The following is a 27,583-nucleotide window of genomic DNA, read 5'->3' on the forward strand; positions in this document are numbered from 1 at the left end:
ATAGAAAGATGAAATGCGGATTCTGAGTCTGGAGATCATCCTGCATTCCGTAGACAGAAAAAAGGTGCAGAGATTCCATTACAGAAGCTAGAGTTTCTAATCTCCTGATGAAAGGCTAGCTACTAGCTAATGGGTTTGTTCTGACTCTAGACACCAGAGGTGAGTCATTCGCCAGGAGACTACTGGGACATCAGGGGAGTCTGTCTCTAGTCCGTGTGTTTGTGTGGCTGGTCAGAGGTATGTGAGCCAGGGACAACATGGCAGATGAGATGCAGGGTTGCTATACTGAGCTGTCGCCAGCGGTCTAGCTTCACAGCCTGGCGGCTGTAGAAACAAAACACACGCATGTACACAGACATGCCCAAAGGTGGGTGGGGGGGTATTCATCCTATTTGCCATCTGTTCGGCTGCTCTTTATCGCCCCTCTATCGTTGGTTTAAGTGTCCCTCAATTAAAAACACAAACAGGCTCTGTGCTGATGCAGACATACAATGAGATCGCTCCCTGCGATCTCCGCGAGCACGCAGACTGAGCAGATGTTTCACGGCCAAACAACATTCGTATCAAGGGGGCGATGATGAAGGTGATTATTAAGTGGCTGGATTACATTTAGTTGCCAGGGAGAGCCATGGTCTGAAGAGCGGCTGACAGCTGCCACAGGTGCTGAAAGGCTAGGAGGATTTGACTGACACTTTAGGACATCACAGTGACCACAGGCTCAGGCGCGGGGACAGACTGGATTGGAGAAGGAGGCAGGGGGTGATGAGTGATGTTTGTGAGCCTGTGTTCCGTGCCTGACGGCATCCGGGACGTAAGCTGGCACCGTAAACCAGGTGCGGTGGCAGTAGGGGTTTAGAAGATCACATGTTTCTTGTAAATCATGATGACAAACTGCACTATGGATATAGCTGACCGTTCTGTAACTGTAGCCTGTCAAAGGGGTCTTAAGGAGCTCCTTTAGCAAAGCCTGGAGATCAAGGAGGAGAGAAGAAAAGGGGGTGGGCTGGCAGGCTGCTGAGAGAGACGTGATCTCTCAGATGAAAGGAGGAATGAGGGGAGATAGTAAGGTATGTGGTGCTGCATGGCGAAGCAGCCACAGAGGCTCACTTATCCTCTAACGCCAAGCCAAGGGGATCAACAGCCAAGCAGCTGCGGTGTGAGGTCGCGGATGGAGAGACGGGAAAGAGAATGAAGGGAAGATGAAGGAGAAACGGTGCCCAAGACAAGCGAGGTGATGTTCAGAGCTGGACTCAAGAGTGGGAATGATAAAAGATGAGAAGCTGCAGCACATCAGCCTGTGATGCCTGTGTTTCATTATGCAGGGGGTTCAAACTGAGCAAGCGCTTTCCAGCATGACTATCACACTGAGGGGAAAGCTGTGATGTTACAGCCGCAGCTGCAGCTCCAGACGAGACAAAGAGGGAGAAGAAAAGGCGAGGAAGTTAACATGAGAGGGAATAACAGATAGACTGGGACAACAAACAAGCAGGAAACGGCGAAGGAATGATGAAGTAGGGTGCAGAAGAATGAGGGATGCATATCATCCTGGTCCTGCTGCAGCAGCCATGACGCTGGTCAATGCAGCGCGACAGAGCCTGTGATGTCACTAATGCAGCACGCCACCAAGGTTATTCTGCATAAACCACCGCTCAACACCTCACGCCACCACACGGCGCACGGACAGTAGGGCACAAACCCTCCCCCCGCAATCCACCCTCTCCTTCCCCCTCCTCTTCGTCCTCCCCTCCAAGTCTCCTTCCTTTCTGCCTCTTTCCCAAGATGCACTGGGGCTGTCAGAGCCAGACACTAATCCATGCCCTTGACGAATGCATCTTATAATAAGTAGTGGCAGGCAATTTTAGGCATTTCCACACTGTAAATAATGCAGCACGAGAGAGACAGACAGAAAAAAGTGGGAGAAGGTTGCAGAGAGAGACAGAGCAAGATGCACAGAGGGAGAGATCAAATGGGACGAATGAATGATGGCAAAATGATGCGTGAAATGGGGGAGCACGGGTGGGAGCAGGGAGGCAGAACTGGATCCTTTGAAGACAAGTACATTGATCATGACAGTACACAGTAAGCTCCAGTCGCTCTCTCTGACCCAAAGAAGCCCAATCAGCTCACAGATATGGCAGATAAAGACGGAGAAATGTCAACATCAAGGGCAAAATAATCTTCCTTATTCTCAAGACAAAGCTGCGGTCTGGCGAAATGAAGCAGAGAATGCGGCACAAGATTCTTCGAAGTCTTTCCCACTGTAAGATTTGTATCCATGAAATATTCATCCCGACTTGACGACTTATGTAGAAAAGAACGGCGTGGGTGGGGAGTCATCCTATGGCAAAATGGAGGACTGTTTTTTTTTTTTTTTTTCCTCCAGTCGAGCTTAGTAGGACAGCGCAAACGACACACAGTTTGACATTGCTGATGTACTGCGGCGTGTGCTTTTTTTTCCCTCTTGTGCACGCTCGGAGGTGAAAGTGACATCGACAGCCGAGTGTGTATGTGTATGTCTTTCATCTGTCTGGAGCCGGGACGTGAGCCATGATGGCTGTAGGTGTCACTATTGCTTCCTCTCACAAACACGCACAAATAAACATTCTTCTCAAAATTCTCATGCTTTTATATTGCTTCATTTTAGATGATTTGGAAAATCACACCTTTTCATGAATCCTACAGTAAATGGATTTTGCAAGTTAACTGGATGTATTGTGTTGTACTGGGTGGCTGTGGCTCAGGAGGCAGAGCGGCTGTCCTCTAATCGGAGGGCGTGTGGTCGGTTTTCTGGCTCTGTCTGCATGTCGAATTGTCCCTGGGTGAGATACTGAAACTGATGGCGGTTGCATCAGTGTGTGAGTGCATGTGCGACTGGCTGAGCGCAGAAATATCATGGGGCGCTTTGGCTATGTGTTGCGAAAGGGTGAATGTAGCATGTGCTGAAGAGCGGTGGGTAGAAGAAAAAGTGTTAACATAAAGGCAGTCCTTTTATATGCTCAGTTGAAGTTTGCTGTTTATTTTGTTTGTGTTAATTCTTGTATTGTTTTCAACTGATTTGCTATATATAATGCATGGTACGTGATTGTTATTGTCATGTTTTGCATTTTCCTGAGATCGCACGTGTAATGCACCAAATGCCGATGTTGCTGTGTTACACGTCATGCGTCTCCGGTTTGTGAAGCGCTGGCATACTATCCAAATTCTCACGCTGCGTGGTGGCATTACGCCGCTGTTGTTTTTCATTCGGCGCAAATAAACAAAGGCAGTGCAAAGAACTGTCTTGGTTGTGATGGTATTGTGTGAGGTCTTTTATATGTCAGGAGCCAGGACATAAGCCAGGGCGGCTGTAGGTGTCCTCAAAACATCACGCTCAATGCAGACCATGTTGTGTTACACGTCACATGTCTTCTGTTTGTGGGACGCTGGCACGCCATCCAAAATCAAACACTGAGGTGGTATTATGCCGCCTTTTGCTCGTTCAGTGCATATGAACAAAGGCAGCGTAAAGAAGGCTCTTCTTTTGGGCGAGATTTTGTGAAATCTCTGTGTAAAAAGGGATTTTGGACAGATATCACTCCCCCATATAAACAATATTAATCCCACAGTCAGAATTACTCGGCCTTGCATGACAACGCATTTTATTTGTGCTTATATTGGTTATACTTTGGATGGACTGTCTCTGCCTGTAACTGTATCCCTTTTTATTTTTAGCCGTTGCCATCAAAACATCATCTTAACCATTAAGTTAAATATTTAAATTCTTTGAATTCTTCACAGATTGACTGTATATCCCAACTTATCCAAGAGGACATGTCTATACTGAAGAGAGCCTCGATTCGAACATTAGCAGAGGGACTCCAAGTATTTAAGTATTTCATCATATAAACATCTTTGTCTAACTGTTTCCTGTGCCTGTGAAGACATACAGCAGAGGCCTCTGCAGAGAGCAGGCTCAAGATTACAGGCCTGCAGCTGCCTGACCACATGGAAACCATGATTGTAGACCTGAGGAGTATATATAGCGCTGGTCCTCTCCTTAATGTTATGTGTCGTGGACGGATGTGCGCCCTGGCCCTGAAGTCCGCACCACTGACTAAGGAGAATCACAGCCAAATTATACACTGCACACATGACATTCGGTGCTGACGTTGTCAGGTGTCCATTCCGTTCATCCAGAGAAAGAAGAGAAAAGACCGGGAACGGGTTGGCACCGCCTCACATAAAATACCTCCATATTGTTTTGCTTTTGTTCATTTGTCATCAGTCATGTGTGCAAGTTGCCCGTGGGTGCAACGTGCCATTAAACTCTCATTATGAGATTTCATAAACTACACCATATGGGCAAGCAGATGAAACTGCTGTTTAAAATAATTGATAGAATTATACAAAAGCATGAAAAAAAAACAGGTTCTTACTTAGAACCACAAGCAGATGTGAAATTAATGTTAGACGTGTTCAAGATCTTAAGTGTTTTCAGTGCTGAGAAAGTGTGAAAATGGAAGGAAAAACATATATATATCCTCCTATCCAGTTTCTGCAGCAGCTCTTGTGCTGCAGTGATTGTTGATTCCTCTAACTCCACACTGTAACCGAAACAAATTAAATTCCAAAGGGGTCCGCAACTGCCAAAACAAAGCCCAAACAAACGCACCACATCCTCTGTGTCAAAACCCGCTCTCAGGAGAGAAAACAGGAAAAGAAAGCCTTCCAACATCCAACACATTCCTGAAGAAATTGGTGCATGAGGTGAAAGGTGTTTGTGTATAAACAGCATGTGTTTCGCCACGTGGGAAACGTGAAAGATGGAACGAGCAAAGAGCAATGGACGTTAAGTGTTTTTTTTTTTTTTTTTCCATTGTTTCTGTACCTCTGAGTTGAAGCGGATCTGGCAGACATTACAGGAGATGACCGGCCGCTTGGTCTTGATCAGCGGTACTCCAAAGGTGTGGTTGATCACGGCCTTCTGCACTGGGTCCATCTGACGGAGAAATGACAGAGAGAGAGAGAGAGAGAGAAGAGCAGAAAATCTGTTAGCTATAATTCATACTCAGCTACTACTACAAGGCTGCGCTCCAGACATCCCGGTGCTACAAGCTGACAGGTCGGTCCATCATCATGATGTAAGCGGTGAATATGCTTTGCCCTCTGCCTTCAGATGGTGGGCGGAGTAGAGAGGAGCAACAGGTTTTCTGCTTACAAAGACTAAACCTAAGTTCAGATGACCACATGGAGTGGATCTTTTGCGACGTGTTTATTGTAGTGCATGTCTGTGTTTACCGTGTGTTCTGCAAACTGTGGTCAGTGTTGACAGTGTGTTGCTACAACCGAAACACCTGCTGCATCCGACCAGAGCTCAGGCTTCTGACGCCGACCAGGTTGCTGCTTCATGCCAGCCCCCGTGTTAATTGTTTCAGCTGGGACGTCCATCATCTATTAGCGGCTCTCCAGCGTGTTCTTTGCTAAGCCGTCCTCTTAAACACTGTTCCAGACACTAAAGACCCCGCCTGTACGGATCTGAAAGGGCTCCATTCCAATTGCTTGTCTATGTTTGAAGCTGAGTTTATCTAGCGATCTTTGTTAATTGACCTCTGGAGTCAATGACCGGTGTGGACTTCCACACCTAGCAATTGACCGGCACTCTGTCTACAGCTAACGCAGGGAATGATGTATAAGATGATGATGTGGCACTGTAGGGGTATACGAGAGGAATGCAGAGAAACAAAAGACCTGGCCCTGAAGAACAAACTGGATATAATGCCTTGAATTTGCACACCGGAGAGGGAATGTTCCAGCGACTCCTCCAAGTCTGATGCAAGCCTGTTGGTTTGGAGAGCCCTGACGGTCTCTGAATTACTCAATTTGGCTCGTCACTACAATTAATGTGGCTGATCACCAAGCTTTCCCTCAAGCTATCTTGCACCCAGAGCCACATCTGATATACAAATGGCTCAAGTGTCTGGCCTGAGGAGAGACAAAGAGAGAGAGAGAGAGAGAGAGAGAAGAGCGAAGGCAGCTAAAATGCGTACTCTCATTGCTCAAGCACGAGCAATTTGAATTCTGCACGGTTCTTGTTACTTGGCAACTCCAAAGAAACAGGGTAAACACAGAAAAGAGAGAAAACGGGGAGGAGGCCTGAGACATTTAGTTGGGTGACAGGACGGCGCAGAAACACACCATCTGGAGGGGCGAATGAGTGAGGGAGTGGGAGAGGAAGATGAATTGGGACAGATAGACGGAGCAGGGAGGGGGGGGACATGGGAAAGAGCCCAGAAAGAGCAAGGGAGAGAAAGAGGCCCAGGCCGGACATCCTCGCATTGCACATTCTTATCTCATTTGGCTTTCATTCCCATACTCCACGATGCATGACTCCCTCCTTTTCTCTCCCCAGAAACAGCCTGAAGTAGGAGCTCCCGCTGCTGCCTCTGTGAATTCAGATGGACGGGGCGGCAGGGCTGATATTGAGCAAAGACGTCGGTGGATGAATTGCTCAGCAGTGACTATGCATTAGCCATCTGAAGATAATAAGGCAACTGACTCCTGCCCGATTGCACCCCGACTCCCACACTACAAGCAGACGTGACTAAGGAACTGCTCGTTAAATACTGTACGTGGGTGTCCATGCCGTGACCCGTCGTCACCCCTCCGAGGAAAGTTTAATGAGAGCCGGGCAGCCTCAGGTGGAGTAACTGTACAAACGGATCCTGGGCTTGTCCCCAGCCAGTCGGCTCGCTGCTCTGGGTGTGGGTCAGCTACGATCCATCCAGTTGCTTCAGCTGTTAAAAACACAGTCCAGCTGCCAACAAGGCTCTTTGGACGGCGGCTCACATGGCCTCTGACAAACGCTCTCCAAAACATGTCCTCATGAAATAGGAGCAGCACGCTGTGATGTAACTGCACAGGGATTTTCCAAAACGGGCTCAGTCGCATGGACCGATTACATACAGTCATAGTTCACGATTAAATCAATTTCAATCCCTCAATCTGCTAAGTAAATGATGAGTGATTTTTTGAGGACTTTCATGTCAGTTTGGAGCTGTTTCAGTGTGGTGACAGCTCTGGCTGGACTTAAACCACAGAGACCAGCATCACTCAGCAGTTATGTCAACAGCCCCTCAGGGCCCGAAGAGCCAAACACTCTCATGCCTTTTATTAACGCAGAGCACAAGCAAGCATCTCCCGGCACATGCACCCAAACATCCTCTTTTGTCTTTGTCTTTCTTTCACGTTCCCTCCTCCCGACTCTTTATCTTTCAGGCTTTCATCCTTTCCTTTGTTTCCTTTTTTTTTTTTTCACAGCGTTTGATCAATCCCCTGCAACACACAAAACTTTGGAAGGGGTTGAATTCCAGCAATGAGGAGTGCACTGCGCTGTGACTCTCGCTGGGACCACTCAGCTGGCAGTCACAGCAAAGTCTGCACTGTGCCAGATAAAAAAAAAACAGCCTTTGAAGCTCTAACTTCTGCAGTGCTTTTGAGCTGTGCCCAGAAAAAAAAAAAAGTGAAGAAGCTCCGAGCATTAAGGTACTCACCTTCTTCTCCTCTGAGTCTGTAGTAGCTTGGAGCTGCATTGGTCCTCCAGTGTGTGTGCTGCTGCTGGCCGAGGTGTGTGTTTGGCTCTCAGCATGTGCGAGACTGAGAGTGTGTGGTGCACCTTCCTCACTCATTCAGACCTCTCTGCCGGTTTGTCAATGCTGAATACAAACTAACTCTCACACACGCACACACACGGAAAAATCCCTAGTGATGCATTTCCAGCAAAGATGTCTTTGTTTCTTCTTATTTGGCAAACTCTCTGCTTCCCTTTGATATGCTGTAAGAAAAGAGGTAACTGTATGCTGTAAGGTTTTTGTGCTCAGATCTCCGCCTCACTGTCTACCTTTTTTTTTTTTTTTCCACTGACACATCACCTTACAAGTGCCTGTCCCTTTAGTTCAGCCTCCCTCTCCTCTCTTCTCGGCTGCTTTTCTCTCTCGCTGCTTCACGCTTGCCTGTAGTGAGTTTCCTTCACTCTGCTTACCAGTTTTCTCCTCCCCTTCTCTCTCTCTCTCTCTCTCTCTCTCTCTCTCTCTCTCTCTCACCCGTCTTCATGCATCCTCCAACCATCCAGCTGCTAGTCCCGCTCGACCCCCCCACCCCCACCCCTTCCCTTCCCTCCCTCTTCCCCAAAGTTCACACCATCTATCAAATGTCATCATCAGCCAGTGGAGCTTTTTGGCCCGACCCACCAGCCCCAGAGCAAACCACACATGAACTCACATTCACCCACACAAAACTCGTCCTCTCTGGTTTCTTGCTGTGCAGCAAAAAGTACCGAAACGTCATACTTGATTGAAAGCAAAGATGCAGTGTGAAGATATTATTTGAGTAAGAGGCTTGAATTATCTGATATTAAATGTGATATAGTGAATAGTCATTTTTTGTCGACAAATGTACTTAAATATAGTATAAGAAAATGAGAATTATGCATATACCTAATGTTAAAGTTATTGATAACATTCAGACACTAAATGAGGCCTCTCACTGCTGTGACCCTTCCAGTGACTGCCAGTTCATTTCTAGCTAATGTTGTGATGTATGTAACAGTAGCTAGCTGAGGCAAACTTAGCTCAACACTTAACGCTAGCTCATTTTGATGTTGACAAGACATCAATACCACACGATTCAAACAGCGTTATACTATTGACAGACCTTGTTAGAAGCTGTCACTCATTCTGTTTTTTTTTGAAGATCTGTCTACATCAAAATGATGTCAATAGGACCTTTAAAGGTGCAACATGTAAGACTGTCGCAGGTCAGTTCAAACAAGTCAGAGAGCAGCACATCAGCAGAGGAACCGACTGCTGCTCACTGTTTTCTTTTCTGATATATGGCCGCAGCTACAAGCAGCCGTTAACTAGTTAGCTCTATTAGCTGTGCAGCTAGTGGCCCTACCAAAGCTGACTCAAGCGTAAGAAGTGGGGGAGTCTTGGTGTTACAGCAGCCTCCATCTTTGACATCAAAACTGGTATTTCTTCATGTTCTGTTGATAATTTTAGTTAATTTCTGAACTAAATGTTCAAAATTTGCCATCAAAAAAAGTGGACGAAAGGAGCACGAAATGGAAATACTTGTGTGAAGTAAACCTTAAAAACTGTAATCAATTGCAGCACTTTAGTAAATGAACCCAGTTGCCTTACGTCACTGGTTTTATTGCTACCGTGAGTGAAAGAAATGTGTGATTGCTTTCAGCCAGACATCAGTGTGCATAATATCCCCACGACCAAGACCTCGACAAAAGATGTTCTTAATGGTTCCTTTTTTTCTTTTGTTTTTTTCGATTGATCAGTCTCGAGCAACAACAGGTGCGAGGAAACATCAGTCAGCTAATCTGGGGCTGGAATAAAAGAGTTGTGAGGGAGCCTGCTGGAGAGTGAGTTGTTCAGGAGCGACAAAAGGGATGAAAGGAGCAAAGACAGCAGGTGAGATCCAACAAGTCTGTGTGCGGCTTTGCATGATTAAACGCCTTCATCGACAAAACCCTGACTGTGCATCCTGAGCGAGTCCATGTCGGGACAGGCAGGCTGCAAGACTTGGAGTTGTGTGTGTGTGTGTGTGTGATCACGCGTCTATATCAGGACCAGCTGCTGCCGATAAATAATTCAGTCTCGTCACTGTCTAGAGGCACATCGGGTAAGACAGGCAGGTAGAGGACAAATCACATCAGAGGACCATTAAAGCTGTATATGGCTTTAGGAGAGCCCATTCCTCTACTATGGAGCTAATAACCCTCGATGCGAGTCTCATTAAGACTGTACAAACTCAGCACAGATCACTTATTAGGAGAGAGAGAAAGAATAACTAGCTGCCAGCTGAGTGCAGGGACATCTCTCAGTCTTATTGCTGCCATAACGCAGTGTCTTCATCGAGGCGCTGTGCACATCAGTGTGTCGGCACAGACAGACACCAGAGGGCATTTAAGACGCGGGGTAGGGAACATCTTATGTGAAATAAACATTGTTCATCCTCTATTGTTACAGTTAAATGAAAGGAGATGAGACCCAAGCAGAGTCGCTGGCTGATTGTTCAAACATCACCTCTGCCCAAAAGCCCAACAAGCCATAAAATATAGCCCGTGATGTAAACAGAGACACCAGCCCTTACTCTCCTTTACCCTTGGTCTTCCTGTATAAATATACTCAATTGCAGACTAACACTAAATTAAACATAAAAACATCTCCGGGAAAGCTGAGGGCCACGACTTCCTCTGCAGGAAAACATCAACAACAACAACAGAGACTTCATTAGCAGCAACCGAAGTTGTATCTTTATTTTTTTGCATTTCTGCGGCTTTTAAAAAAGTGCGTTCTGCAGGCATTTCCCCCGGACCCTTCATTCAAATATCAACTGTGCTGTCAGTCAGTGTTTTTTATATATATAGATATATATATATATATATATATATATATATATATATATATATATAAAACGCACTACTGTAAATGTATGTATATGCCAGAATGCAGTGGAGCTATAAGGTCAGAATAACCTCCAAGCCTCTCCTATGGCCCCATCTCCTGGTCACTGGGCTGTAAAACACCGCTCAGGGCCGGCCCCCAGTCATCCACTGGCAACAGCTATTAACATTCACGGCGTCCCTCTGGACCTGCAGACGTAGTTAACGTTCCAAAGGAAGGAGGACAGGAGGCAGAGGGATGTTACAGAATGGGTAAGAGAGAGGGAGATTCAGAGGGAGAGACAGAGGGAGCAAGCGAGAGTGATTTCAGGGCTGTGCAGCAGCAGGCGCGAGGGTGGAAAGTGAGCGCCTGCATCATCTCAGCATCTCTATTAATCCATGTCTGCTGGGTGCACTGCAGTTATAACATCAACGAGAATGCCTCCACTTATGTCATGGCCCGTGGAGGGCGATTAAAATGACTGTATCATTAAAACGTGTTTAACAGCGTCTGGCCTCATGTTACTGTCGCTGCCGTGCCATACGTCGTTGAGTCACATGCCAGATGATAGCTAATTAGTGGCAGGAGATCTCTGTGTCAACCCTTTGTAAACCGCAGCCAGACAAACCAAAGAGATTAACTCTGTCGCAGACGCGGTCCGGGAATGGCACTGCCCCACATACGGGACACGCAAAGTTCACCGATTGTACATATTGCTGATGAGAAAGTGTGTTGACACTCCCTGATGGAGTCTAGGGGAGCAAGTCGGCACGTTATGCTGAGCTGGTGAAGATGCTAAATGTCTCTCCGGTCTAATCTAAATGATAAGATGTTAGTCAGGGCCCGGGGAAGCAGGAAGATCCCCCTCTCCGTTTAAATAAATATCACATCAAACAAACTGTGGTGTTTGAAGTGTGCAGCTATAAAGATGGCCTGAGAGCTGCTCTTTATTACTGTGCTTTGAATTAAGCAGCGGGGCCGAGTGTGTGTACATGAATCAATGCAGCCTCAGTGGCAGCGGTCTCTTCCTTTTATAGCGAGGCCTGACAAACACAACGCGCTTTCTTGATGTGGTCGGCAGCACCTCAACCACTTAAAGGCACACTGTTTTTTTTCTTTCCCTCAGTGTGCAGAAAACACTGCTCCTGAGACGCCTCGTCAGTAGTCCCGCCTCCTGTTCCGTGACTTCTTTACATCACACTACGTCGCACATTCACATAATCTATGCGTGTAGTCAGTGAAGCTGACTGTAAGCTGAAAACATGACCGAGCCAACCGGAGACATGGTGAGCGGTGCTGGCTCAGGCGCATGAAGGTTGACCAATCACAGCAGACTGGGTGTCCAGGGGGTGCTTTAAAGAGACAGGAGCTAAAACACAGTGTTTCAGACAGAAGGGGTAATACAGAGCTGCGGCATGGACAGTATGAGGAATATGGATGTGTTTTTCAAGCAGTGAAGCATGTAGCCTCATCGGAGTAGTAACCCAAAGTAAAATTACGAACCTGAAAATGTGCATGTTATGTCTCCTTTAAGGCTAGTTAAAGTATTGGAAAAAAATCTATGTTATGCAGGGCAGCAATTAACACTTCATGTGAAAGCATCGCTGAGGTAAATCCACCTGCTTCCATCGGTCGGTCAGCTCCCTCTCGTGTCTCTCCCTTCTTGCACCGAGCGAGCCTAAAGACTGCAGTGTGCGTACGTGTTTGATTTCCGCATCGACTCTCACCGTGTTGAAGTTGTGGAAAAGGTTCATGCTGTGCGGAGGAGGTGGGGTCTCTATGGGGAACTGCAGGAAGGGCTTCATGTCCAGGTGGGGCTGGATCATGGTGGGGGTCCGCAAGAACGTCGGCACCGCCGCTCCGGCGCGGTTTATGCCTCCTGCACACAGAAAGAGACAGAGGGAAATAAGTGTACATGCCATATTCTTGTAAACTCATGCGTCTAAAATAGGAACGAAACGAGATAAGATCATTGCTGGCATTGCATGTTTCTGCTAATGGACTTGAGCGAAGTGTAAAATAGAGAGATGAAGAGGATGAACGAATTGCGCAGCTCGGCACTGATTGCATGCTGCTGTTTCTTGGAATGTGCCACTGAATTCCAAAAAGGCACAATGAGCCATAATTGCGCTGCAAAGCAATTATTTCTCTGCTAGACAGAGCAGAGCAACGTGGCAGCCCGGCGGATCACGCCGCCTCCCGGCTGAGAGGAGAAGGGGGCCCGTTAAGGACGCGCAGAGTGATTGCTGCGGACAGACGCTCTGGTTTCTCCTGACAAGTTGACAAGGCTGAAGCGCTAAAGTGAAGCGGCCCTGCTGCGAACAAATGGTGTGATACCGAGGCTTTTGTGGGCTTTGTAGAATTCACGTCGGCGGAGCGTTTCATTACACTGAAAACATTCACGTCAAATGAAGCAGGAATGCCACGGAGGCGGTGGGGGGGGGGGATTCCTCTCATCCACCTGCCCCTCTCCTCTCCTCTCCTCTCCTCTCCTCTCCTCTCCTCTCCTCTCCGGGAGATATCTGCATCTTGACGATGATGAGTTTCATCTCAGCGCGTGTTGCTTTTGTGAGAGTTGGATCTCTTGTTTGCGTCTAATTGCGGAGCGACTGAATCACAGGCTCTTGATTCCTCTGCTCGAGTCCTGACACATGCTCCCTGGATCTGACTGGATCCAACACGCTGTCTGGGTGGATTTGCCACAGGAGCCGATAAACACAGTCACTTCTGAACACCACTGCGAGTGTACCCTCACACAGAGACACACGCACGCACCTGTGCGCTATGTCAATGTTTAATTCTCCAACAAAAGCATGCAAGGCTGTCATAATGATACACGGCTCCCTATTCTCGTCATTGCTCCCATCTGCCTTCTCCTCCTCTCCTTCTTATCCCCCCCCACCCCACCCTCCCCGTCTCCTCTTTAACCTCTGTCAAGGATGATAGTGATGGGGCCCACACAGCAAAACTCAGCCTCAGCAAGCTCTCAGATTAAGCCTCTTAATATCCGCAACTGGATTTCTGTGGCTTTCAAATTCCCCCGAGACTTAAAGCTCCGCTGCTCTCCTTTTTGGGATTGCTCTAAGCCACTCTCTCTCGCCCTGTTACTTGCTGTCCCCTCGCTCTGCTTCCTACTGCCATTCGTTCCTACCTGCCTCCACACTTTTCACATGGTAATTTCTCGCGCATTATTTGACACCTCCGCGTTTTCATCGAGCTTTATGTCACCCGACTGTGATCAGGGAAAAATAATATGGCTGCCGCATTAGAGGGGGTGGGGGGTATGGAGTTAGCAGATGCAGTCACCAAAGTTTGGATTAGAGGAAGCTGGAGGGAGGGAGAGAGAGAGAGAGAGAGAGAGAGAGAGAGAGAGAGAGAGAGAGAGAGAGAGAGAGAGGCACTGACTTTGTCAGACTGAGTGAAAGTGCTGTCTCAGCTGAAGCCCAGCTGCCTCCTGCCTCGCATCTGTGGGCCTCGAGGTAGAGAGGACTGCATCATTACATCTAGTTGGGCATGAAAGTGTCTTATGCCAAACAAACAACAAATACATACACACACTTGCACGAAGGCAGACTCATCGCTCACACACGGGCGACATTCTTACAGTTGTCTGTGTTTGGGAGCTCTGGCTGGCCTCTCGCTGGTGGATTTTGTCTCAGAGCTGACTCAGCACATACAAAAACATTTCTGCAATGTTTCAGTCCAAAGACTGAAAAGTGATGCGTGTTGTTCAGTCTCACACTTCTTAGGCATGGAGAGTCACACATTCGTCAGAAATCCAAACATCCTCAGTCGGTCCGTTTGGCTGAGCTCCTCCTGGATGCTGTGTGTTGTGATGAGAGAGGATGGGGGGTCCTGTAGCTGCCCTCTCCTCCACATCTACCTGCATGACTGATGAGGGCAGCTCCTCCTCTGGGGCTGCACCACTAACAACGTGACGAATGCACTGAATCTGGAGTGCATTTATCATGACACTGTACCGCATGTTGATACATGGCCTGCGTTTGTGTCTATCAGTCTGTGCGCAAGCATGTGTGCGGGTGCGTGCTGCTCTTGGAAGGATCTACATAACGTTAGCTGAAGTTGCACAGTAGTAATGTTTGCGGCTCCCCAGTGATCCTGCACTTGAACATGAAGACTGTTTCTGGCAGTGGGTCAGCCAGCCTCTGGCAGGCAGACAAGCAGAGGGATTGGCTGACCTGGGAACAGAACGTGTCTCTGCAGCAGCAGCAGTTGGAGCTGAAATCTGAAGAGCTGAGGACCAAAAAAGAGAGACAAGCAGCTGTCCTTGGAGCAAAGACAGAGCCTGATCCACCAGGGACACTATCTGCATATGTGTGAGTGTGTGTGCGTGTCTGTGCGTGTTGGTGTATAGGCATGTGTTTGTCAGTGTGCATAAATCTGGTAGCTTTCTTCTCTCACTGTATAATCACCCCATTAATTTTAACCTCTCTTTTGGGACCTCCTCACAGTGTAAATCAAACAAATCACTATATGGCGCAGGAGTGTGCCTGCGACCTGCGCAAGTTTCTGTGCGTGCCGTGTGTGCGTGTGTGTGTTTGTGGAGTGTGTGTGCACAAGGGAACACTTGTAACGTCGTCCCACCAGGCTCCACTGTGCACACTGACAAAATCTTGCATTAGAGCCAGAGCTAATTAAGTGATAAGTTGTGAGTGTTCCTTATTAAACAACAGAACAAGACAGCATGACACAATACAACCCCAGCCAGTATTCACACTTCATCAATTCAGTGCATAACCTACATATACAGATGTAACACTAATGCTGAGTGGAATTATTGATCAAACAGGTAATAGAATTAATTCACAACAGTTTTGATTTGGGTGTCATAATTAATAGTAGATTTATTCAGATACCATGTAATACCAGAGACTCGCACATATTAAGAAAGATATTGATACTTTTATTGTTAAAAGCGGCCGATGTACTATAATTTAAAGGAGCCAAATATTTCATGATTCACTACTGTTTTACTATTCTATGTTCTAATATTACCACCAAATTGATTCGAATGCCAAAAGCATTTCTGTTCTTTTTTTTATTGTGGTTTAAAATGTTTACATTTCTTTTTATTTTATATTCTAATGTATTTTGTTTTTGGATGGCTGCTACAATGGACAGGTCTCTAAAGCTCTAGTAAAATAGATTTTGATCTGAATGGGACCTTTGGGTAAAATAAGGTTGGGGCGTCAGGATTTTGATTTAAAATCAAAATCGACCGAAATTAAGACACAATTTAGTGTGATTATTTAATTAGACATGTCCTTGAGCAAAAGACAGTTATTAATGGTAAATAAAGACATATTTATCATGTGAATGATCACTAAGCAGCAGAGAGCACTATGAAGAAGGTTCATGTGGCCGGGATGTCAACATATGAAGGATTTATGTTTTGGTATCATTTCTAACCATCAATACTCAAATCAAGACTTGGAATCAGCAGCATCATTACTTTGGGGATCGAGCCGCCCAGTCTTCATTTCAATAAGCTATTAAGTAAAATGCCAATTACTCCCTTGCTCTAGCTTTGAAAATGTGAGGCTTTGCTGCTTTTCTCATTTTTAATATGATGGTGAATATAACATTTCAAATAAAACAAGTCATTGTGAAGGCTAATTCACAAAATCTTCTGACAGAAATGATCAAAAATCAATAATAAAAATAGCCGCAGCACCCCCCCCCCCCCCAGAGTGTCTGTCACATGTGCTGCCATATTCCCTCCCTCTGCTCTCCCGACTGGCTTTTGGAGCCAGATACGTGTGAATGTCAGAGTGAGGCAGAGTGACAGACAGACCAGTCTGGAAGAGCTGAGAGGACAGTGATGTGGATGTTGTTAAACCCTCTGACACGCCAGGAATCCTGCTAGGCCATAATCGGCGCTCTTAAACGGCCTGCGGGACACCGCCAGAGGGCTTGGGTGTCGCAGCCAGGCGCTTTAACGATTCTATCTTGATGAGGCCCGCTTTGAGTTTTGGACCCTGGGGGTTAGAATTTTGATTGAGGTTCAAATTACGGTTAGACTAATGGTTTGGGTTACACATTCGGTCTGTAATGGTCTGCGTTGAGGGCCAGGAAATGCATGTTAATAAGAGCCCTAACATTTAGAGAAGTATTTATGTGTGTGTGTGTAAGAGGACCACACTGCCCTCACTCAAAGATGACAGCAAGAGAGACGAGGCTGTGTGCAGGTGGAGGCAGAGGAGACGGAGTGAAAGATAGAAGTGGCGCAGTACACGGTGGATATGAAGAGAGAAGGGAGGAAAAGAAGGAGGGTTAAAATTAGAGAGCAGGCAGAAGACAGATCAAAGGCTAGAGCGGATGATTCTCCTATTTGGAATAATTCGCCAGCCTGCGCGGCCCTGATAAATCTGCTATTGGCCACATCCCCGCCTCCACTGGGGAAACACATATATACAGTAAACACGCACACACACACACACACACACGCTGGTTAATGCTTCACAAGTCTTTTTCTTCATGTGAGTTATTTGAGTGTGTGTGTGTGTGTGTGTGTGTGTGTGTGTGTGTGCGTGTTTATGGGTGTGAGTGACTGTGTTTGGGGTTTGAACAAGTGGAGAAAAAAACAGAAGTAAAGTGCAAATAACAGATGGAGGATCGCAGCGTTTTCATATGGTTACTGCGTGCGTCTTGTGTTTCCCCACCTCATGCAATATGTAAGCTCGACGGTGAACAGGAAAGCAAGGCAACTATTCCAGAATAAGAGACGAGCGTGTAATGAATAAATCAAAAATCAATGAAAGTCAGAAAATGTGATGTTTGAAAGGGTTTCACATGATTTTTTTTTTTTTTTTTTTTTTTACATTAAAAGCAAAACGCTATGTTGCATGGAGAAATATATTTCATCAATACTGTGTGCAGGTTATGGGATGGAGGATTATGTTCACTCCGGTGACTGTCTAGAAACTGAAGCTGATGGAGGAAGAATCTTATAAAAAATCACCATCGGGTGTTTTCCTCGTCTCTGCTGCAAGACAAAGAGCTGTTTCCAGAATCTAGGCTAAGAGAATCTTTTCATGTCTTGAGATTATCTAACAGGCTGTGTAGGTTGTGCCACACTGTGTTCAGCCTTCGTTCCCATGGGCGTTGGGTGCATTCAAGAGAGAACAATGGGAGCAGGGTAGCTGGCACCGGGCACGCTGGACGGCCACAGATGTGCCAGGGTCTTTGGCAGCGGAGGCAGGGAGAAGGAGGTGGTAACAGTCGGGCTGCCAACTTGCCTTTTCTGCCGGGGCCGTCAAGCGGGGCACCTGTCCTCCACATGGCCCAGAAAGGAGGGGGACATTAGGACTGCATTCTTAGTTCCAATCAGTGCTGTTGGTGTGTTGGAATATTACAAACAGAAACCCTAATGAGATCTGCTACATTTGATAGAAAAAAAAAATAAAAAACAGGACCCGACTGGGATTAACGTAAACATGGTGACAAGTGAGAAATATTTTTTTGGCATCTGAAAGTTTTGTGCCACGCAGCAGCTTTAGTGATTATCTGCACAGCGTTCATAATTTACTTTATCGACCCAGTATGTGCGGCACATTGAGGCTCCAGACTAACTGCTGGCTCTTAATCTTGAGAAAACCTGCCCTCGGCTTATTTATGCATTATTAAGAGAACTCTGAGTCAGTGAGATGATTTAAAGAGACCGGGGGCTGCACTGGGAGCTTCCTAAACATAACCCCCAACATAGTCTCCCTCGTCAAACCTCTTTTTTTCACTCTGTCTCTCTCACGCACACACACACAGAACTGAGTACACCAGACTTGTGCTGTAGACACACCATTAGCAGCTCCTCAGACTTGGCCTGACAGTTCAGAGGATGGTGGCTGACTAACTTGTGGAGGAGATAAAAAAAAAGCGGGGTTGCCAGATTATTTCATAACAACCGAGGAGGAGAGTTCTCATGACCCAGAACGACTGGCTTATTATTATTACAGTGTTTGTGGTCAGGCAAAGCTGCTAGATTCTTCTGTTATGTCCCTACTGGTCTACTGTTTCATATGGATCGTAGTGTGAAGCGGATGGCCGGCCATCTGTCCGTCTGTCCCCGCTTCTCTTACCGTCGCTCCCTCTCATCTGTCACTCTCATTCGGCCGCTCCCTCCCTCATGATGAGCTCAGTGTGTATTCTGTGCTGTACACAGCTGTGCCCGGGCCTACAGGAATAGCCAATTCATTTCAGCAGCGGAGGCAGCGTGACAGAGCGCGCACACACACGGGGTACAAAAGGGAGAGAAAGAATGGAAAATTTGGCCCTCTTCCACTCAGTATTCCCTTCCAGTCTCAGGCCCAGCAGGACGGCGTGCCTCCCTTTCACCTGACCACAAGGGCAATCAACAGGATCACAGGCCTGGCCAAACGTCCCGCTCAAATGCACAAAGAAAAAAGGGCACTCGCACACAGCGCACATATCAAAGAAACACACAGGGTGTTCCAGGAGATTTAATTCACTTTTTCTCTAACTTAAACTTACACATCAGTGCACCCACTTTCACACATACGGGGGATTATCCAGCCAGGCCCGTGGAAGGCAAAATTCCTCTGACTCACACGTCTGCCTGCCTTTAAAGCTGTGCCCATCACGGAGCAGCTGACTCTGTTTTTAAGTTCACGTCCGCGTACGCACACTCCCTCGCCGCTCATTTAAAGCACAGGATCGGCCTGAAGCCTCACCTGTCACCTGGAGATCCTGCAGCACGTAGGCCTGCGCAGGTCATTAGCCCTGAGTGTTTGTCTGGCGGCTGCATCCTGAGCTGCTTACCTCCCTGGATGCTCCCCACACAGACAGCTGTGGCAGCAGCAGCAGCCCTCCTCCAGATAGCTGCCTCAGCCTCAGCTACGAATGAATTATGTACTCACAGCCTCTGACTCACAGGTAGTGATGCGCTTCAACAGAGAGAGCACTGAGTGCAACAAGGCTCGCATACTGCTGGGAGACACACGCTGAAGATTTCCCTCATGACAAGTATACTCCCCCCCCCACCCCCAGAAAAACAAAAAAAAACCCTAGCACGTATGACTGCGAGAGACCACAAGAGTGTGCTGCTGAGCTCCTCTCAACTTCAAAGCGGCCACTTCAAGTTCATAGTTTAACGGCCGAAAATGATTATGAATGTTGGAGAAAAAAGAAAAAAAAAACACATCCTCTTATCAAACTTTATCTTCACCATCTATTCTAATCATGGTATGCTAATTTCTAGCTTCCTGCGAAGGTTAATACATGCATACAAGGTAGGTGGATGCAGATAAAGATCTGTTTGATTTGCTGCCTGGAACTGCTGGTGTTATGCTACGCTTTAATGGGAGGATTATGCAGCGGGGGGGAAAGCTGGGGAAGCTCAAACTTGTTTCATTTGCGCGTTGACTTCATTGTGCATTTGTGTTGCATGTGAGGTATTTGTGTGTGTGTGTGTGTGTGTGTGTGTGAGTGCGCGCGCGTGCCCATGTGCTCGTACGTGTGACAGGTAGGGTAAGGTTATGAGGGCTTAGTTACTGTGAAATGATGCAGCGGCCACACACTCGAGTGTTCTGCACAGTGCTGAGTATTAGTCAGAACATGTCTCAGTCCTTAATCCAAATATATACGCACTGCAGTGAGTCTCATGAAACACACACAAACACACACACACAAAACTGCACACTACCCTATATAATGCCGTGGCAGTAGTTAAGTATGATGGGTTATATAAATGGCTTACACATGAATGCTGGCTTTGTTTTACGAGGGTCTCTATCTGCATAGGCAACGTGTTTGTGTCTGTGTACATTTTTCTGCATCGGTCGTGGGGGGGGGAGTGTTAAACTTTCCCCTCTAATTGTAGGGCTTTTCGATTTTTACCCAACCTACCAATTTGGAGAACAGCAATTTTGCTAATTTCATTGTACTGTAAGGAACCGGTAAAGTACAGACTACAGCATGTGTGGTATCACACTCTGAAAAACAAAACGCCCGGGCAGCAGCAACAGGAAGATGGAACAAGTGAAAAAACAGCTTCCAGTGCGGGATCAAAGCTTACGACGCATCTCACGCGCATAGTTTACATTTTTAGGTGAAAGGACAACAGAGCGTGAGTTCATCCTCCCCTTCCCACCCCTTCACAACACACACACACAATCACACACACACGCACACCAGAAACTCAGTCTGTTGCCCTTTGCAATCTGATCAGAGAACTTAATTCCTCACCAAGGCCATTTCAAGAGCAGCTTCACATCCAAAATATTATCGCGCGTAAGAAATAACTCCAGACACACACCCGCTCTTCACAGAGACACATGTGCTCACTGCAGAGATAACGGAGGGTAAACCTACAGTCTCTCCCAGAGGGGAGTATTGTGCATAATGACAGAGTGGAAGGGGTGGTAATGACACCCTAGTGAGATAATATGACATTGGCAGGCCCCAAAAAGCCCCCCCAAAAGATCCTACCTTGATCTCTCCTAAGTAGCTGAATCAAGGCTGGGAGGATTTAATTGCCAGTCTGCCTCTTTGGTAGACTCAGAGGAGTTCACTGGGGATTCCAAGAGAGACGGAGAGAAGAAAGACGGGGGCTAAGGGAGGAGGTACCATGCAAAAATAATGGGAGAGAATGAGGGTGCAGACAGCCCGCCTCTGATAACCCCTGCCTACTTTGCCTGTCAACTCTCAAGTCCACAATACACAGTGTCTAGGATACACAGCAGGACCAGTGCACGTGCTTGAGCCACAGAAGCAGATGCACGCCCCTTTTAATCCTCCAGATAAATCTCCTGCTGGCTCCCCGTACGGCAGCAACTGAACTGTTTGGAGGCTGTTTTGCTTTCGTTACTTGTGGATTGCGTGGCAGCACACAGGCACAGAGACGCGCCCGCACACTGGCCTGCACATACATGCACACACGGATCGCGTAGGCTGATCTCTCCAGAGTAGTTTGCGACCTTCCTGATTCGCGCTGTAGATACGCTGCTCTGTGATCAGCTTTGCAATGTCAAATCCTTTGACTCAGTAATTTTCCCTGTCTTTTATTGTTTATTTATTTATTTTACACTGGATCTGTATTATCTATCCATCCAAGGGCAGTAAAGGTGGGCCAGTAAAATGATATATCTCTATTCCTTCCCACATGACTGATATCCTGTTTGTCTCTGGTTCCACCTTAAATCAATGACAGCTCTGACAATGATGCTGCTTGGGGAGACTAGCCGCATGTTGGTCTTCGTGTTGCAGCTCGCTCAAACCCATTCAGGACAGGATTAAACGACTTAATGAAAATACGTCTGGATTGGCCCCAGTCACATTACATTCCAATGTGATATTTATCTCTATAGCACCTCATGTGATGAAAGCACGTAATTATATTTGAACTATGGTGCGGGCACCAAATGATTTTGCAGCGCAGGGCTCGGCTAGTCTGCATTCTGTGTGTGTGCGCGTGGTGACGGAGAGTGTTTGTGCTGTTTTGAGGTCAGTAATGACAGACAAATAGCTGTCAGGGCTAATGGGAGGGGACAGCCAGGGATGATGGGAACACAGAGAGAACAGCGCAGCTCAATGCAGTCCGACTGTGGTGACAGAGCGCTGTTACAGTGTTCACACAGAGAGAGGGTCACAATGAGAGCACAAAACAAACACACACCCCTGTGCGGTTACCCTTGTCAGGGCACTGGCTTACATCTATTCCCTTCTCTTATCACTAATCACTAACCATGTAACCCACATGGTTATAAAGCAAAACCTATTCTTTAAGTCATCTTAATTCTATTATAAAACAGGGGGCTCGTTACAGAAACTTCCTGTCTGACAGCCTATCTTATCTCAGTTTAGGATGATTTTTGGAGTAACATGTTTCCTTAGTACATTATAGACTCTGTTCTATATTCCAAAGAAGCACCAGGTCTGTATGGCAAGGATAATGAGTATGAAACATTATGAACACTGAAATATTATGATTGACAGGCTTCTCAAATTTTAACTGCTGGGGAACCTAATGTTAGCCTGTTGGTGGAGTTAACACTGATGTTATCCTGTTGATGACGCTAACACTAATGTTAGCCTGTTGATGACGTTAACATTGATTTAAGCCTGCTGCAGAGGCTAACACTGATTATCGGTGAAGCACTGATATTAGCTGAGATTAGATATATGTTGGAGAAGCTAATATTACTGTCAGCCTGTTGCTGAAGCTAACTCTGACTTTAACCTTTTAGCTTTAAATTTCCCAGACCATGTAATAATGGATAGGCAATATATCCTCTCATCAACTGACAAGATTAAAGCCTTGTTTAAGCTAAAATGTAATGCCTGTCCTTTTTTCCCTACTATAGCTAGCTAGCTAGAGACAAGTGAAGTGAGATAGCTGTTGTCATGGAAACAGGCAGCCTCATATTAAACACAGATACAGGCATGACAGGACGACTGAAAAATCATGTTTACAGAAACGAGGTCTGAGATAGAAAACAGCAAAACATTTCTATTTAAAATTTAATTTTAGATAAGACACGCCACAAATGCCGCTGGATATTTGATACTTTTTTTGCCATTAGTCACTGTTGGAATACACTGTGAATTTAAGATGTCAAAATAAGCTCAGAAAAGGAACAAGGAACAATTCTCGGCAGATTTTCAGAGGCACGTTCCCTTGAGTTTCTGCGTATGTTCACACTTGTGACAACCTAGGAATGTCTTTGAGGTTAAGAAACGCTGCACACAAAAGGACTGCACATTTAAACATTACATGAAATCGATTCAGTCACATCCAGATGTGATTTGGTGTACTGTCACTATCTCAATTATGTTAAATTTAGCACCTGGTTTCAGTGAGCACACCTTAATAGGGAATGAACTGACTGACTGCATCACCACAGACTCTGTGGGCCTTGTGTCCATCTCCCATGTCCTCTTAAAAATTCCCTGCTGTCTGCTCTCTTTCTCAGGTTTCTATCTTTTTATGTATTTTCCTTGTAATGAATGCTCCTCCCTTGGCTGTGGGCCAGTCAGGTTTGTAAGATGATCACAGCGTTGTCCAGAGGAGATGTGTCTGAATGTCTCTCTGGCTGTGGGCAATGTCTGTGTCGGTGACGGATGGACCGCTGGAATGCTATGAAGGAAGAACCCGAGCGCTGCTTTGTTGTGTCTGTTGAAAGACAGTGATCCACTGCAGCAGAGGGAGATTAGACTTATGGCACTGGTAGAAAGGGGAGGGAAAATGCTGTCTGTGTATCAGTGTGCTGCAACAGGGACAGAGGGATAACCGGGGAAAAAAAAGGGAGAGAGGGAAAGAAAGAGGACAAGGTGACATTCTGAGTCTGAGAAGGTAGCATGTCCCCCCTCTGCCGCCGCTCTCCTCCACCTGTCCTCTGTTGTCCATTGTTTTTCCTCCTTTGCAGCCTGTTCAAATCCGCTCCCACTTGTTCCCTGTCACCCAGCCCCCACCCAAAGCCACATTTTATCTCCCATCTCCTCCCCTTCTTCCCTTGTTTCGGGAAGTGGTGGTCACACACCCAGGTGGAACAATGGCCAGTGACTTTATTCCCAAGCACCTCCCAGAAGCCTGTGCCCTCAGGTATGGAATTCTATCACTCAGCCACATACAGGTGGATCAACCCGAATACACTCCGGAGGACGGCAACAAAGGCACCAGATTCTCTCTGAGATTAGTCCCCCAGCTTTAAGAGGAGGGAAACGGAAGGGGCATGGTGGGGTGGTGAAAGGGGGGACTTGAGGATTTTAAAAACATACCTGTGCTCTTTGAACAACCATAATATACCCCTGCCCAATGTTTGCAAGTCCATTTCATTGACTTCCAATCCCCAAGGAGGGTAGAGGGCAGTATGCTATCAGCCTAATAGAGTGGGGGATGAGACTTTGTGTGGTTGACAGCCACTGCTTTCATTTCAGCCCCGCAGTGTATCGTCTATGAATATGGAGTAGCCTAACAAACAAGCATGTCCTCTAACACGTTGCTCTCTGCTCGTCCCTGGGCAATCCAACTGCAGCACCAATCTCTTTAAGTGCTGCGGGGTCCCGTCTCTAATGTCACTTGTCATTGGTGTGACCAGAAATGACACTTTTGTTTAAATCAGCATCCATCACCTCCCCGCTGTAAAGGATTGCAGGCAGCCGGGGAGGTGTGCATCCTCCGAGGGTTAGGGCAAGCCACCAGGAATTTGCAAAGGTTACGGCAACAACTGAAATTTAAAAAAAAAAAACAAAAAAAAACACTGCGCTGAAATTGTGCAACATCAAAAAGTCCCCACCTCCCCCCTCCACCCCTTCCCCTGGTATAGCTCATTACATGGAAGAGGGAATCCTCCTTGAACCAGGCTTGAGCTCATTTGTCAAAGCAGAGAGCAGTGCTTTCCCTCTCTTGTCTCATGCATAGGAGCTAAGTCGGGAGCAAGCGTTATGCTTTTTCATGCCACCTCCAACACTTCCAAGATCAGCTGAGGCGTATTCAGCATATTTTTCCATGATAGCAGGAGATGCATTATTCAGCAAGCTCTGGTTGATCTCGGCTGTAATAAATCTCTGGTCTTCAGACACGTGGACTTAAACCTGCACGCACTTCTTATGCACACTCACAAGACTTGCATTCTCCAGTGTTTATGCGTGACGAATAAAGAGGAAGCGAGCATCTCTGAATCACACCCCCATGGAGAGATCTTAAACAAAGAGTAGCATGGATGAAAGGAGCGCTGGGCTTTTGAAAAGCTATCCAAAGCAGCATGGTAATGAGAGTAATGAGGATATCAGACGCTGAACGTGGTGCAATATGCTTGTTAAATGTGACAGCTGAATTACATCAGAGGTTCACCCCTGTGAAGCAAAACACTACTGAAGCAAATATTCTGTCCCATGGCTGAGTGTTTCCTCAGCTCACACTGACATTTAGGAAACCTTACTGCAGGCATGGCAGAAGTGTTTGCCCAACAAAAAAGGGGAACAGGAACACCTGGTGATGGGCAACACTGGTCCTGGGTCATGGGGTCAAACAGCCCCCGAGAAAGTTAAAACAGCCTGTGAAAAAAGTCGCATAATGTCTTTTGTGGCTCTGGAAGAAGTCATGTAGAGTGTTAAGAGCATTTTAAAGAAAAGTCTAGCATTAGAGACTGGAGCAGGGCATTTGAAAGATAAGGGTGCATACCGGGCTGGTGAGATCTAATGAAAGGATGATTGAGTTGCATTGCAGGGTAAATAGGTTTTGGACCCATGCTAAGAAGTAAAAGTCAGTACACCTGTGCTACATCAATTCTGACCATACTTTTCTAATCTGTCTCTGGCGTGAGTCGCTACATTGTGGAATTGAAACACTAAATCAAAGATGCGCTGTTTTAAACACGATATAGAACTCAAAGCAACAGTATGCCATTGTGGAAAATGAGCTTATTTCCTCTCCGGCAGAGAGATTGATGAGAAAGAGGATGCCGCTCAGCTTAGCTCGAAGACTGAAAGCAGGGGGGACACCTGGAGTCGTATCCAGCAGAGATTCCAGTTCGGTATACCGATTGAAGATAAATGAAATATAATTCATTATTGATCATTTGTTTACAAAGATGGATAACATGACAGCTCCCCAAAAGTTGAAAGTTACATTTCTATGTAAACGAATCATAAAAAAAAAAACAACAACTATTAGACTACAACAACTAGTAGAGAGGTGAATTATTTTTTCCATGAAGGCATCATGATGATTGTAAATCAATAATTTAACAAAGTTTGTCGGGTCCTGAGGGGCTTTGTTTAAGAAGTCTGATGGATGGCACCAGCTTTGAACAAGATTTGTGAGCCAATAGTTTAGCACCATTGGTGTAATGTGGTATTTCTGTTTCGTCAGCAATTGGCAGTTGTCAGTTTGTGGAAATAAATGAAAGAAAGGCTGATTCCTGAGCATACTCCACTGTCCAAATGTTGGCCAGCTATCATTAGCAACATTAGCTCGCGCTGGCAATGTTAGCAGATGCACAAACTGGCAACTGCTTGAGAGGGCACATGATTATAAACAGTAGCAATGTTATAACATGAATGCAATGGAAGGGGGAGATCAAATGCAACATTTAGTGACTGAATGGGATCAATAACAACTTCAAAACATCTTGATCGATCTCTGTTGGACGGTTACAGTATAGGTCATAAAATCCACCTCCACGTAACTAAAGGCTCAAAATGCACATCAAATACGTTTTTCTTCAAGACGGTTTCTGTCACTAATGGTAGTAATGATGATGATGATGTATGTATAAGTGTTTGCTATGTGTCTGTCAGTAAGTGGACGGAGCTAGGCTAAATATTTCCCCAAGTTTTCAGCCTTCGTGCCAAGCTCAGCGAACCACCTGCAGTCTGTGCCCTGCTGGACTGCATGCAAGTATTATCAATCTTCTCAACTTATTCCCATGCGTTTTTCCCAAACTATTCTTTCATCTTTGAACAACTTGCTACCACTGCGTTTCAGAAACCCTGTGATTACATTGCGTTTACAGACTCACAGTAAATACAGTATTTTACAGTAAGCGTCTGCCTGTGGGTAGACAAATTCCTGCAATTAAATCTCCCAAATCCTCACGCAGGAGTGCATCATGGTTTGGAAGTCATGTAAGACCTTGAGGTGACCTTGTGCTTTAATTGGTGGCGTAAAGAGCGAGAACCAGCTATGTAGGCCGTGTGTGTTTACAGAGGAGGGCTGCTGGACAGAAGCCTCATTGGGGAGTCAGAGCAGAGGGACAAAGATTGAGACAGGCGAAAAGGACAGTGCTGACTTGACATAATCTCTTTTTTGTTTGTCAGATAATTCAGGGAGTCTGCACCCTCACTCACCCTGCCTGCTCTCCTCCTCCCCCTCCCCCTCCTCCTCCACCACCTCCACCAGGGCCAATATTCTGAGGTTTGCATCAGAAGGAAATGGGCGGACGGGAAGAAGAGAGAGGGACGGCGGACCGGCAGTGTTAGAGACCAGAGAGGAAAGAGAGAGAGTTCGACGCTGCGGCTTAGGTGCTGCCTGCCTCTGCAGCCTGGGCCTCATTGTTATTATGATTTATTTTTTAATGAGCAGCGCTGCCCTCCCTTCTGCCATACAAAGGCCTGATTGAATCTGGCGTTCCATTAGCATGTTAAAGAGGCCAGGCTTCATCTGTGAGCCGCTG

The 27,583-nt window shown here is 46.4% G+C and overlaps 1 protein-coding gene across 8 annotated transcripts in view; it reads right to left on the reverse strand.

Moving 5' to 3' along the window:
* znf385a (zinc finger protein 385A) overlaps nucleotides 1-27,583 on the reverse strand; it is a 64,914-nt gene that overhangs the window by 16,768 nt on the left and 20,563 nt on the right. For 2 of the 8 annotated variants that reach the window (XM_037105675.1, XM_037105671.1), the window contains exons 2-3: nucleotides 12,161-12,312; nucleotides 4,868-4,978 (exon numbers count right to left, since the gene is read on the reverse strand). In XM_037105675.1, coding sequence (XP_036961570.1) covers nucleotides 4,868-4,978; nucleotides 12,161-12,259 — 210 coding nt within the window. In that variant the 5' untranslated portion in view covers nucleotides 12,260-12,312. Of the gene's footprint in view, nucleotides 1-4,867; nucleotides 4,979-7,529; nucleotides 8,026-12,160; nucleotides 12,582-13,584; nucleotides 13,714-19,229; nucleotides 19,301-20,897; nucleotides 21,029-27,583 lie in introns of those variants that run through there. The other 6 variants (XM_037105674.1, XM_037105676.1, XM_037105673.1 and 3 more) reach the window with 6 other exon arrangements.

Source organism: Acanthopagrus latus, chromosome 7, assembly GCF_904848185.1.
Source record: "Acanthopagrus latus isolate v.2019 chromosome 7, fAcaLat1.1, whole genome shotgun sequence".
In the NCBI taxonomy this organism is placed as follows: Eukaryota; Metazoa; Chordata; class Actinopteri; order Spariformes; family Sparidae; genus Acanthopagrus; species Acanthopagrus latus.